Genomic DNA, 14,723 nt, shown 5'->3' on the forward strand with positions numbered 1-14,723 from the left:
TGGTTGAGTATATCTGTATGTCAAGCATATGTAAGGTGTAACAATATACCCCTCTTGTGTGTGACAACCGACCCCGCCTACTTGGCCATGATTTGCAGGGTCATTTTAACTTGACACAACAAGTTTCCCAGTCAATAAAAATATCTACTGATGATATACATTATGATTTGTTCACAGCTATGACAGTTCACAGCTAAGCACATGACAGTAGCTGACAAATAACCGTGATGTAAAAAAAAAAAAATGACCTTCTCAAATATGACGCTTGGTGAGGGCAAAATTGACATGAAACTGGTCTGTTGAAATCCAAGGTGAAAGAGGGTATGTATGGGGGTGTGCAATTTGATTTACAGCAGGCTAGCCTCTTTTAGTTTCTGATCAGGTAAAAACATTGCATAACAATGGACCCTGTATCACAACAGACCACGATCTCCCCAAATAATTTTTTGTAATTTTGTTCCAGCTTTTTTAATTACTGTATACCCAAGTGAAAACACACGTGGATATACTGTAAGCATGTCAGTTGTAGCCACTATTCAATAATGGCTTTATCGTATAATGAAGCACCTACACAATTCTCAACACTTATTTTTGATGTTGCCATAATACTTTTGGTTTTGGTTACTTTAGTCAGACTTCCAAGATTCCTTCAAGGTCCTGAAAGTCCAAGATTCCAAGATCAAGATCCAAGAAACAAGTGTCTTGTAAATATTTTGTATTAATTTCAGCTGGGATAATTTTAAGTTAGCTTTAACACTGGCTCCAGAACCTTTTACAAACAGCACCCCATATCCTTATCACACTTGAGTATTGCTCTTCATTAATGCCAGCTTGTTAACCCCATCCATTCTGCCCCCTTGTGGTTAAATCGTCGATATCTATGCAGAGCAAAAAAACAGCAAGCTCCCCCATGCCAAGCTGATGGGTTTATAACCCTGACCTCATCACAGACTCAGACAATAAAAGGTTTATTCTAACAATCCTTGATACCATTTCTCTACGTCAACAATCATGTTCCAATATAAGAAAAAAGAAAATGTTGAAGTTTATTTCGTAATCCGTTCAGCCATTTTAGAGTAAACTTAGTTTTTGCCGGGACTATAAGACGGCAAATGCCTGTTATTTTTATTGCTGCATAAATGCATTGCTAGGTCATTTCAGGACCAAACTGTAACCAAAATGTAAAATGGTTACGCTTCTTGTACAGGGTTTCCTACCCTTTCCAACAAGATATAATGTGTCATATTCAGGCGACAGACAGTCTAGGAATATCGCTGCGTTCGCATAGCAGAATGTATATGTAAAAACGTGTATAATTACAGGATTTAGACTTGCTATAGATATAAACCAGTAATTGCCCTGGCTAACAGGACGCTGGTTAACCTAATTTTGAAATAAAGTTCTATTTTAAATGTGATGCAGATTTGTTAGAAAGTATTAGGTTGAGAAATCCTTTTTGGAGAGCTTTATAAAAACATACTCTCATGTATATGAATAAAAAACACATGAAGGAAAATTTTCTTTACATCATGTGGAATTTGAATGCATGTAGATTTACCATATTTTGTACAAGTTGAGATCATGTTTGTGCACAAATACAAAGTAGTTCTGGGTTAGTCCTTGACTTATAAATATTCAGTGCTAAACTAATGTAAAACACAAGTCGTTTTGTCATTTTTTGGTATTTTAATTTATTGTTTGTATACACTGTATATATTCTGACATAAATTTGTTCTGTTCTCAAATTTTTGAATGGTACAAGGCTCTTCTTTAATTTATGTCTTCAACCATGTGTGTGCATTAAATCATTTTTGAGATACTGACACTTTTATAGGACTAGTACAAAATAGGTGGAAATTGCCCTTTGGGGGGGGGCAAAGTGGAAAGGGTTAATGCAAATATTTAATCAGCCAATCCCGAGGCAGCAACTACATGCAAAAAAGCATGCAGACATGGTCAAGAAGTTTTTAAGACCAAATGTCAAAATGTGGAAAAAATATGATTTAAGTGACTTTGACCATGGCATGATCGTTGGTGTCAGACAAGGTGGTTTGAATATCTCAAAAACCGCTGATCTCCTGGGATTTTCATCCACAACAGTCTCTCGAGTTTGCAGAGAATGGTGTGAAATTTATTTTGGAGTGAGCAGCAGTTCTGCAGGCAAAATGAGAGAGGTCAGTGGAGAAGGGCCACACTGGTCAAAGCTGACAGGAAGGGGACAATAACACAAATAACCACACACTACAACAGTGGTATGCAGAAGAGCATCTCTGAACGCACAACGCATCAAACTTCTTATGTGGATAAGCTACAGTAGCAGAAGACCAATGAGTCTAAAAAATAAGTCTAATAAAGTGCTCACTAAGTGTATATGCCCCTATAAGTTGTAGAAGTCTATGAAGCCTCCAAACATCAGCTCTGAGAGGGGGGATGCAGTTACAGAAAAGCTTAATTCACCCATGATTTCTACAGTTGAAATAACCACATTACATTGTAGAAATTATAACTGGTAAATTCACTCCATCATCAAAATACAAAGGGAGAGATAACATGAGCCACTTCTGTGAGGCAGCATCAACATCAGCATGTTGTACACTTAGACACTTTCAAATCGCCAGATGTTAACAAAAAAGATTTACGTCATCGACTTTTTGTAGCCGCCGCAGTCCTTAATAGTTACAATGGTGTAGGACCCACCGCATCAAAGGACTGTGGGTGAGCAATGAGTTCAGCAGATGCTGCCTTCGTCTCACAGTGCACCTAGAACAAGGGCATCAGACGAGAGCTCTGTCAACCCAGAGTGGCTGCACAGTCACGAGGAAGCAATTTGCCTAGAATGCGCGACATCACCTGGAGTTCTGGCCCAAATATGACCAGGCTTCGCATCCAGGCACCCTTTTGTGTTTTCATCTCTTAAAGATTTTTTTTTAAAGAAAAGAAAGAAAGAAAAGAGAATGTCGCTGCTCTGTGGTTTTCAGAGAAGAACATAAGATAAAATTATCTCCTAACTTGTAAAGTGTTGACTCCCCTGCCTGTAACTCTATCATTTAGCTAAATGGGGAGCAACAAGGATGGTCTTGGTTACAGCCTTATTGTGGTCAATAAAACACATAGAGGGATTTGAAATAATATGTCTTAAAATATATATATTGATTTTATATTTATATATATGCATACACATACATTTCCGAGAAGCATAGGATGCTTTGTGGACTTTGTGACCGCCAAGCTATTACATGTAACCGAATGGAGTCATCGTTCAAGGAAACATGGAAACATTCAAATATAGCGCTGATTTACTCGAACAAAAAGCTATCTGAACAAAGATGGTTTGTGCCCCGTCATACCCCACACAATTGTTATTTTATCTATTACTGTATATGTGACTCTTTCCTTGTGGAAAAATATGCTTCACTAGCAATTTACATTCTTCATATTTACTTGGGACAGTGAGCTGAAATGGAGCATATACAGTGAATAAGTATTCTAATTACATACTTTGAAAAAGAAGCAATTTTGAAAATTATATTTAATGAATCCTAGTTCCAAGACAAAGTTCATGTTCTGAAATTGTTCACTTTCTGTGGAATGTGAAAGAAGTCTTTAAACGAGTTGTGTAAGACACAGCACTGTACAGTCCATAAACAGAAATATCTTTACTCTCCCACATGCCATGGCACAAACAGGAACATACCCCTTATACAGTCATCTGTACATATGTACGGACAGATACAGAGACACACACACACACACACACACACACACAGACATACACATACAGCATGGGCATACACACACAGATACAGAGACATACTGTACATGCACACAGATACAGACACACTCACACACACACACAGTACATTCTTGCATGCAATTATCTCAGTAGTTAACACTGACATTATTTAGGAGGAAATCTGTACGCTAGATTATGCGATGAGAAGGGAGAAATGATTGAGGAAATGTAACATGATTGAGGAAGCTAGAATTGTCTAAATCTGAGACCCTTCACGTTGTATATGCTTATGACTCCAAAAATAACATAATGGGAGACCACAAGTGTCAACGAAACAGTAAGGTAAGGTTTCAGCAAAGGAAAAAAGCTGGTCCTGCCCCCTGGTGGACAAGTCAGACATTGCCAGCCCAAGAAAAGCAGGCACACAGTGTTCTTTTTTTCAGTCTTAAAATTATACACATTTTCTTTGGGTGTACCATGAAAAAAATCCTCTTGCGAAGACATTTGATATGGAGTTTCCTGAAATAGTCATTAACTGAAAGGGTTTGTTATATTCAGCCAAACAGACAAGCTGACTAAGCACCTTGCAAACAGACATTCTAGCATGCTCTAGGTAATGGACTGAAACGTGTTTGCTTATGGTCTGCTACATTAGGCCTAATCTTAATTGTTGTCTAGCAATATCAACCCAAAGGGTGGAAAGCAAAATAGCGAACACAACCTATACCCAAATTCGGCTTCGGGTTTTATTTGCTTTTCCTGCCATAAACTCCTGAAGACCAGACAGTCAAAATATAAAGGTAAAATACCTTGGTAAACATAGACAGCCAAAGTCAAGTTAAAAAAAGAATTCCCAGCTCAATATCATCTTTGTGGAGTGGCAGTTCACGTTATGTAGCACAACGCATGCTTCTAATTAAAAATGTGCATGTTACATATTTATAAACGTTATATATGAGAGGCAAAATAAATAATTTGAAAATGGAAAAATCCTAAAAGCCACTCACAGTTGCTTTTACAGGTGCACATGCTTTTCAAAGGATCTCAGTACAACAATTTCCTATACTCTTCATATTATTATCATATTTCATATTTATGCTACTGTATATTATGTTTGTGATCACTTGGGCTTGGATTAAGCTGACATGCATCGTTTAATTTGACACATGATTATTATTATTATTATTTTTATTTATTTTTTTCAGTTTGGTTGATTCATGATGGTCGCTGAACTTACCAGAATGGGTTAAGGAATAAAAAAACATTTTTTATACTTGTGAGTCGAAGATTAGGACAAATATTGAATGAATTCAAGCCAATCTATCAACACAGGTGAGATAGTAACAGAATTTTTAAGCAGCAAATTTGCTTGCTGCTGTTAATGGAAACACATTACAGTAAAAATGGCAGCAACAGATGTTTAGTCTTATCTCAGGTATAAATGCATTCATTTATTAGCCTTTACATTATTGTCAGAAAAAAAAAAAGTTCCTGAAGAACAAGCTGTGTGAGAATTCTGAGCACTCTGACTTCTAAAATAAACCAAGACTGGACCATTTTAAAAAGAAGTTAAAATGCCAACTGTTGCTGTTTTTATTTGTTTTAATTCTTTATTATACATTTTACCTGTTTTTGAATCCCTTGTTGCTTCAGAATGTAAAAAGCAATCATCACAAGTCCAAGTGTTTAAAGAAAACTACCATCCTCATTTGACATGTCTTCGCATGGGCAGATCTGACAGTTAATTACAGGGTAAGGGGCGGGACTTAGAGAACAGGGGGGTTTTTTTTCGCTTGTGGAACGGGCAGATATGGTATAAATACCCGCATCATGGCTCAAACCAGCAGCAGCTCTTCCAACAGCCTCCAAGCCCTAAGGATATATAGCCGCCAGCAGGGGACAGCGATCCTGACTTTGATTTTTTTAGGAGCTAAAGCCGGCTGGTACGTTTCTTCAACTTCTCCTTGATTTTCCGTGGGCGATGTTCTTTGATTACCGCACTTTCCTGTGTATGCCAGCTGGTAGAAAACAGCTGTGTTTGCCCTTCTTGCATGGGGCTCAATACCAAAGGGCTGTGCCTGTGTTCATTCTGAACATAGATTGTGGAGATGCACCTAAGGAGGGCAGAAAGAAGGCAAAACATAGCATGCGTGGACCTTGGATGCTGCTGGGGTTTATATCGGAAGTAGTTTCAGCACAGATTTGTGTCCCATCAGTATCTTACTTGAGAATGTTTGCAGGAAGTCTCAGTTGTGTAAACACTCAGTTGTGTCTCTCAAAGCAAGCTTAGTTTTAGCTTAGCTTGCTGTCACTGGTGCAGTGAAGTACAACTAATGGGACAGCAAATCTTACATAGCACCTGTTTTCTCTGTGCAGATTTAGCCCCAGAAGATGGAACTGCGAGTAACGAGCATCCTTCTTCTCCTTGCGGCCCTGGCTGCAGTACACGGAGAACGATATTATATCAAGAAAGCTGTCAAGGCAGCACCCCAGTACCAGCCTTACTCCGTGAAGAGCCATGGTAAGAATAAAAGTATTTTGTGATTTCCTCCACAGGGCTGGCACTGTGTCACTAATGTTAATGTTTATTAAGTTTGTACTTGTGCAGGCATGCAATTTTGAGTACAAACGCAGCTGCTGAGCTGTGAGCTGTCTTCATAGAACAAGAACATAAATTAAATGTCAATTGTGCAGAGAGGCAGGATGTATTCAGAGCAGGAGGACAGCAGTTTAAAAGCCAGACAAGTTTCTCCTGTAAACTAATAGGCTCAGAGAACATCGGGGTTTGTCCAATGGATGGCAGCCTACTGACTGCATATTAGCATGTTTCATCAGCCCTGGTTTTTTATTGGTCGCCCAGAGTTCAGCTGCTGTATTCTTCAAGAAACCTGAGTTTTTCAAGGACCTACTGTCACCACACCAGATGTAGCTGTCCTGGCTGAAAGAAAAATATATGTGCTGTTATTACAGAATGCAGAACAGCTTCACATTAAGATAGATAAATTCAATTGAATTGGAAAGCTCTAATCTAGTTATTTTTCCCTTCAAAACTGCCACTTACAATGTCTTAAATGATGTGCCAGGTAGCTGTTTTTATAGGAATTCTGCATGGAATCTTTCCTACTGAACAATATTAGCTTCAGCTAGCAAACCATGATCTGGATGAGATGTGAGGTTTTTTTTTTCTTTTTCTTTTTTAAATCATCACCTGTTAGTTTTGTTTCATATTTAGGAATGAAATCGCAATGTTTGAAGATTTAGCCTTCATTCAGAAAAGGTGTGCACTGCTAGAAACTGAACACATATGTCACTGCAGGAAATTGTTTGTATTTCAGCTGGCCATAGTCTGGCCAATGCAAGTCATCCATATATATGTCAGGAATATCAAAAATATTGGCAAGTAGAGAGCTAAATAAAATGTCCACCTTGCTCACCCTATTTTGCCAAGTGTGTCAAAGTTGCAAAATATTAATGCTTATATCAATAATTTTCTTTATAATATACTTTTCTCATGTTTTCATACTTTATTTCATTATCTGTGAACATTCACAGTCTTCATTTTCTTCCTATATTTAAGTGCATCATAATTCCATTGAAGCATACCAGGAATCTTGAACAATTTGTTTACTGGTGGAAGGAATACTTTTTTATAATTTAGTTATATTGGGCGTTATTGGTAGATATTTTAAGTACTCTCAACTGCAGTATTTCACATTTGTAATCAGTCGGCAAATGCATTGAAGTGTAGTTTGTTTGGGTGTGCCTGGTAAAGAAGGGTACATCTGTTTTTGATTTATCGAAACTGTGCATCCATACATAGTCTTGGGAAAGTTTATTTGCTGTTGGCCCACGAAAGCCACATGACACATCAAAACAAAACCAAAATACTACCAAATTCGGCTCCTGTTCCTTAAATAACCCCGTGCAAGGTCGATGTTTAAAAGGATGTATTTGTAATCCAAGGCTCATGTAAAGATTCTCCTTGCCCAAGCTCAACTGCTGCAGATAGAGTTGCTATTTGAAATGCGGCTGATGGTAAAAATGGTTATTGCTTTTGGGAGGGATTTAAAGGAGGGAAGTTTTGGTCTCTCACTGCCATATGCCCTAACATTCCCCAGCATATTCCTGTTATGTGAAACAGTGTGAGAATGTATGAGCCCGGTATGTTATAAGGTTGAACTTCCTGCTGTTGGCTATTAGAGGTTTAGTTGGCTATTGTTTTATTACAAAAAACTGTAAAGCCAATACTGGCATAACAGCCCTTACGTGACACACATTTAAACTCTATAAACTTATCAATAAACACTTAATATTTAATGATATGATATGTGTACTTATATATGCAAATAATCATAAGTGAATTGCATTCAAAGGTTTCATTTTTAAATGAAAATGGAAATATTGTAAGCTCATTGGGAGGGGGGTGCATTGTTTTGTTATTTAAATATCTTGGCACGTACTGGTGTTCATGATCACATCTATCTTAACAGGTGCTCCAGAATCAGTAGAATTTTTCATATTTAAAAAAAATGAAGACCTGAATGAAGAAGTCATATTTCATAATGCATGGACTCGATTCCGATATAATTTTCACCACATGCAGTACCATGTAATTCCAATGGGGGGAAGAAGTGAAACTGATGTAGGATTAGATGCCATGCAGTTTTAAATATAGTCTTCATTTTTGTTTTATATGAAAAATTCTAAAGGTCATGACCACCAGTATGTACCAGGATATTTAAATAACAAAACAATGCACTCCTCCCCTCCCATTGAGCTTACAAGATATCCATTTAAATTTAAAATTTTAATTTATTAAGTGTTTTTAAATATTAAGTGTTTAAACAGTTTAAAGCATTTTTAATCATGAAAAACTTGTTTAAGCAGGTGGTTTTAATGTTGTGGCTGTTCGGTGTATGTGCTCATGTAACAACAGAATAAATAACATAAAAAATCATTATTTCCTGTCCATCTATACCCAACTGGATATATACCCATGAAGGCACTGTACTTTTTAGATTTAAATATAGAGTAAATAGACAGCATCTAGTCTTGCATAAAATAAAAGCTTTAAAATTAATTGGAAAGCAAATATCACCATTTGCTTCACCATCACAGTATTTTACAAGATCATGCTAAGTAATACTATATTAGAGAATCTTTAAGGAAAGTTATTTTGTCAATAACCATGCCTCAAACCAATGGAAAAAAAAAACACTGACACTTTTACTGATGTACTTTTATTGCATACACAGTATAATGTCTACTGTTAATTCAACAGAGTACATATGAGTCCAATCAGAACAATATGTACTCTGTAAGCATTGATTTAACTGTGTAGTTTGACAAGAACTGTGGCTAACAAGATTTGCCTGACCTTATTGCACATTAGATTTCGTATTGCCCAGTCTCAGTAACCTCGGAGCCAATTATGCTGCAGTCCTTTCAACTCTTAAATTATATTTTATCTTTTACTTTTTGAAACAGAAGGCATTCTTTATGCAGGTTTCTCTCTTTTGTTTATCTTCAATTTCCTCAGCAATAACTTATATTCAGCCGTCCACTCAATACCCCAATGCATAACTTATTTAGCTAGCTGCCTTTTCTGAATAAAAATGATTCTGAATATTTTCAAACTATCTTTGAACTTGCATATGTATAATCCTATCATTGCATTATCAGTGCTGCCTCAGACTATATTGTGCCCCTTACTGAAGGCTAGCACTTGTTTGTGGTTACACCAATTTATTTTCTGACTCACTTAAACACAGAATTGGTAAACACAGTTATTTTTGTTGCAATAATGCAGCACTTGCTTTAGTTGTATATGCATGTGAATCACATATCGGTCCACAGCCAATGGGAAAATACTTTTTTTATTTTTAATATAAAATGAATTCTCCCTTTGGAGCCAATCAATTTTTAGAAACAGGGTTATCCCTGCAAAGTACATTTGTGGCTTATGGTTTATGTTTTTGAAAGTCAAAGCAGCCTGTTTCTCTCCCATTGCAATACCACAAAGCTGTTGCATCCTGCAGTGATACTACCCAAAGTGCTGTTTCTGGTTAGGTTATGTGCTTGATGGAAATGTCAATCTTATAATCATGTTATAAACTGTGTGATACACATGACAACCAATATGCATTTTGCATATTTTAGTCGCAATATTTCAGTTGGTATGTATGTTTCATTCACCCTTAAGGCACTTCTTATGCAACCCAAAGTAGTGCACTTTCAATACATCTCTCTGACTTTCTAGTGGAGTATTACGCATTTACTGGGAAGTTGGATCAGATTGCTCATCATAAAAATATTAATTTATTCCGATAAAGTATTCCAAATAATTTAAATTATGTAAAAATAATAATACATATGATGGAATGTATTCATATAGGTCACGTCTGAAAGAGACACTAAGAGCTACAAACAATAGAGGAGTAAAACAGACTTTTAAAATTATGATTTTTTTCCAGTAGTGCAGGTAGCAGGTGAGCCAGGTCCTCCAGGTGAGCCAGGTGAGCCCGGACCTGAAGGCCCCCCCGGACCCCAAGGAAAAGGAGGTGTTGGAGCCCCTGGCCCAGCAGGACCACCCGGACCACAAGGACCAGCTGGCCACACTGTAGTTGGCAAGCCAGGTTCTCCAGGTAGCCCAGGAAAGCCCGGTGAAAGAGGTGCATCTGGCCCAAGAGGAGAAGCAGGTGCAAATGGACCTCAGGGTCCCAGGGGAATGCCTGGCCCTGGTGGCAGCCCTGGACCTGCAGGCCTTTCTTCTCCCGGTAAACCTGGGTCACACGGTTTGCCTGGAGCAATGGGGGCAAGAGGAGAACCAGGCATGAAGGGACATCCAGGTCTTCCTGGCCAGCCAGGTGCCAAAGGAGAGAGGGGACATGGCATACCTGGTGCAGCAGGTGAACCTGGTGCTATGGGTCCAATGGGCCCTGCTGGTCCAAGCGGTCAGCCAGGTGTTGGTAAACCAGGGAAGGCAGGCATGCCAGGGGAACCTGGGAAGTCAGGTACACCTGGTCGGGATGGGGCTTCTGGACCCATGGGTTTGCCCGGTGGAAAAGGCCATACTGGAGCTCCTGGGATGGGAATGCCAGGAAAGCCAGGAGATAATGGTGCTCCAGGTATGCCTGGCTCTACGGGAGCGAAGGGGCCCCAGGGAGCTACAGGAGCACCTGGAGAACCAGGTAGCCCAGGTTATGGAAAACCAGGTGTAAGTGGAGCAAAAGGAGAGAGGGGAGTAGTTGGTAGCCCAGGTACCACAGGTCAGAAAGGAGAACCAGGCCCCACTGGGTACACTGGGCCAACAGGTGCCACTGGCCCTATGGGACCAGCTGGTCCTCAGGGACCAAGAGGTTTTCAGGGAGAGACAGGTATAACTGGACTTAAAGGTGATACTGGTTTAATTGGACCTGCAGGAGCCAAGGGACCAAAGGGTGAACAGGGAGCACAAGGTTTTGAGGGCAAGTCAGGATATCCGGGTGCAACAGGCCCAGCTGGTGCCAGGGGTCCTACCGGAGCTCCTGGTAGCAAAGGTGAGATAGGCTACACAGGTGCACCAGGTGCAACAGGGGCAACTGGACCTGCAGGACCTAAGGGTCTCCCAGGGAGAGCTGGAGAGCCAGGGGCAGCTGGAGAAAATGGAGCACCAGGGTCAAGGGGACCAGCTGGGCCTGTTGGTCCAGCAGGTGCACCAGGCACCAAAGGTCACCCAGGTCTTACTGGGGCACCAGGCCCTGCAGGACTATCTGCAAAGGGAATTACTGGCCCTCAGGGTCCTGTTGGACCTACTGGGGCCAGAGGAGATGATGGTGAGCCAGGAGCCGAGGGGCCATCTGGCCCACCTGGTCCTCCTGGCCCGCCCGGCGAGGTAGTTTTTGCGAAAAGCATGAAGGCAGAAGAGATTATCATGCCTGAGCTAGTCAAGGCCCCCATGTCTGCCTTCAGTGCAGTGCTGACAAAGGCTTACCCACCATCTGCAGAGCCCATTCAGTTCGACCAGGTCATCTACAATGCAGAGCAGCACTATGACCCCACCACTGGAATCTTCACCTGCCAGGCCCCTGGAGTCTACTACTTTTCCTATAGCATGCATGTCAATGGGGCTAACGCCTTGGTGGCACTGTACAAAAACGGTGAGCCTATCATGTTCACTTATGATGAGTACAACAAGGGCTTCCTGGACCAGATGTCTGGCAGCGCTGTTCTTCAGCTGAACGAGGAGGACACAGTCTACATGCAGATCCCAGATGATGAAGCCAATGGCATCTTTGCTGCCGATAATGTCCACTGCTCCTTCTCTGGCTTCCTTATTGCCTCAACGTGATACAGCACTTTAAATGATCACTTTAACATCAAAAGGTCAGAAGCCATTTCTCCACGGAGCAAGCTCCCTGTAATAGTACCCCACAGCCAAGCAGGTTAACTTTTGGATAAAATTAGAAAATGGAGGGAAAAAAAGCAACGGAAAGCAGTAAAATATGTACCGTCTCAGTAGATTTGTTTGTTACTTTGAAGTATGTTAATGAGAACAAAAGCAACAGGGGCCTGTAAGAAGGAAATCATCTTATGGAACAATCAAAAATTGAACTATAGTGTAAGGAGTATGAATGTTACAGATTCTTAATGTGGTTGGAGACAGCAAATAAAATTCAAGAAGTTTTTTGGCTAATCTTTCTCTGATAATCGTTTTGTTTTTACCGTTTTGAACGGGTGAGTCTTATTTTTGTTTGTTTGTCTGTCTTTGAAAATGGTGCTATCGAGAACATAATCAATATTCATGATGATTAATCAATGAAAAGTGCAATTACTTTTTGTACAATATGTCTGAACTCATTGAAAACAGTGAAATTGCAACAATATGGAATTCATGAATGGGAAAATTGTAAGCAAGACAATAAAATGGCATTTAAATTTAGAACAACGTGATGCATTATGTTCTGTACAACATATTGGCCAAAAATAAAAACATTTTGTCTTAGTTCCTCATGTTTGTCTGTTTCCATGCTATGGGATGTGTCACTGATGTATGAATCAGTTCACAATTCATTATAAATGTTCCCAGGTGTAAAAGTGTATACATGTATACAAGTGTATCACAGCAATCACAAGGCTTACAATCTAAGTCAGGAGCATCAAGCTATTGCTACATATAGCATCTCCTTGGGAGTACTGGGTATGTTACCACAGTTGATTAAAAAGCAAGCCCTTAATTGATAAATTATTGGCACATCCAAAGACATTGGAAACACCACAATATACTGTAATAACATGCTATCACAATCTGTATTGATGAAGTACAGATCCTTTGCAGATTCTTAGACACCATTTGTAACATAAACAGAAGCGACCACTTCCACCAGAACTTAACCGTTAGTCCGTACAATGATAGTTTCTCTCCTGGAGAATGTGGTTATGGTTGCCTATTGACTATCCCAGACACTAATACACTTTGATCGATGTGACTTGGACCAATACTTACAGAGAAAAATATAAATAACTGCACAACGCCTCTGTGTTAGGAAGACTGTGTTAAGTCATGATGGTCCAGGAATACCTATTCACTCTGTTACGCAGGTTGAGCCCTATAAACCTGTCTGGTTTGTAGTCTCTCATTAGCAACAGCTTCCCCACCACAATGCTTCCTCACAGCTTCCTCACCATTAAGGGCCTTGCTCAAGGGCCCAACAGCAGGACTGATCTCATTATGGCTACTTCAGGGCTTGAACCAACCTTCTAGGCCCCCCCCTGTTAAAGACTGTTAATTGCAGTTGTTGCTGATCTTCAGAACAAATTTTTTTCTTTTTTTCTTTCAGTGAAATATGATGGTAGAATCCGACATTCTGTGCCTATATCATATTTACAGGTGGAATATAATATGACAATGAACTAATCATTTTAATGATCACTAGATCACTCACAATAATATAATTAGTCATATAATTCACTCATGAAAAACGTTATAATTAAACATTATGGAACTTGAACCCGTGGTATATCATGGATATTGGCACAGCGAGCAGGGTGGTTAGGCATGTCCCCCTAGCTGTGCCAGTATCCACGATATACCACAGGTTTGAGTTCCATAATGCTTTTATAAATTCACAAAAGGAAGACAAGACAAACTTTAAATGAGTGTATTTTTAATGGAACTATGTTTTATGGTAAATCTATTCTTCCACTGAACAGCAGTTTAAATGGTAAATGGTTGGCATTTATATAGCGCCTTTATCCAAAGCGCTGTACAATTGATGCTCCTCATTCACCCATTCATACACACACTCACACACTCACACACCAACGGCAATTGGCTGCCATGCAAGGCACCGAAAGGAGCATTTAGGGGTTAGGTGTCTTGCTCAGGGACACTTCAACACAGCCCGGGCGGGGTATCGAACCGGCAACCCTCCGACTGCCTTATTGCCTGAGCCATGTCGCCCACGTTTATTGGTTGCTAGTAGTTTAAATGTATCCCCACTCCACTATTTAAGCAATGGTACTAACGTTAGCTAATATTAAAAGCAATAATGTATCCCCACTGCACTAACTTTAGCTAAACAACGCTATTGCAATAATGTATCCCCCCTGCATTAACATTAGCTCGCTAGCTTGCTAGTTTACGTTAAACCAGAAGGTACTGACACTCAAGTAATTTGACTTTGTAGACATTTATTAGGACACTGCCAGATTATGTGCAGTTATTGAAATAACTCATAGCGTCATTATAAGTCATCATTTGCTACACTGGGGTTTGGTGATCTTGCTGGTATTTCGATCCGATGATGTTGCCTTTGTTTTACAACCCCTGGCAAAAATTATGGAATCAGCACACTTAGAGGATGTTCATCCTACTTCATATCAAATAAACATCACAGATCTGACACAAAACTAATTTTGTTTAACAGGTGAACATTCTGGCTTCATGAAACAAACTTACCTCAAAAAATGTTAATATTTTCATTAATGACATACTTTTTTCCAGATCACG

The 14,723-nt window shown here is 39.6% G+C and overlaps 1 protein-coding gene across 2 annotated transcripts; it reads left to right on the plus strand.

The window, feature by feature from the left end:
• The first annotated feature begins 5,588 nt into the window (after positions 1 to 5,588).
• Positions 5,589 to 12,716, plus strand: col10a1a (collagen, type X, alpha 1a). 2 transcript variants are annotated; one of them, XM_061253883.1, is made up of 3 exons: positions 5,589 to 5,676; positions 6,110 to 6,254; positions 10,207 to 12,716. In XM_061253883.1, the coding sequence occupies exons 2-3, from the start codon at positions 6,125 to 6,127 to the stop codon at positions 12,060 to 12,062; spliced, it is 1,986 nt and encodes a 661-aa protein (XP_061109867.1). In that variant the 5' UTR covers positions 5,589 to 5,676; positions 6,110 to 6,124; the 3' UTR covers positions 12,063 to 12,716. The 2 variants fall into 2 exon arrangements, with proteins under 2 accessions (XP_061109867.1, XP_061109875.1); XM_061253891.1 differs by having other exon boundaries at positions 10,210 to 12,716.
• The last annotated feature ends 2,007 nt before the right edge of the window (positions 12,717 to 14,723 follow it).

This window comes from Conger conger, chromosome 1 (genome assembly GCF_963514075.1).
Source record: "Conger conger chromosome 1, fConCon1.1, whole genome shotgun sequence".
Taxonomy (NCBI): Eukaryota; Metazoa; Chordata; class Actinopteri; order Anguilliformes; family Congridae; genus Conger; species Conger conger.

Bases quoted from the DNA above. Each gene is read 5' to 3' on its own strand.
- col10a1a (XM_061253883.1), top strand. From the start codon at position 6,125: ATGGAACTGCGAGTAACGAGCATCCTTCTTCTCCTTGCGGCCCTGGCT. The intron at 6,255-10,206 runs GTAAGAATAAAA...ATTTTTTTCCAG, and splicing joins TTACTCCGTGAAGAGCCATG to TAGTGCAGGTAGCAGGTGAG.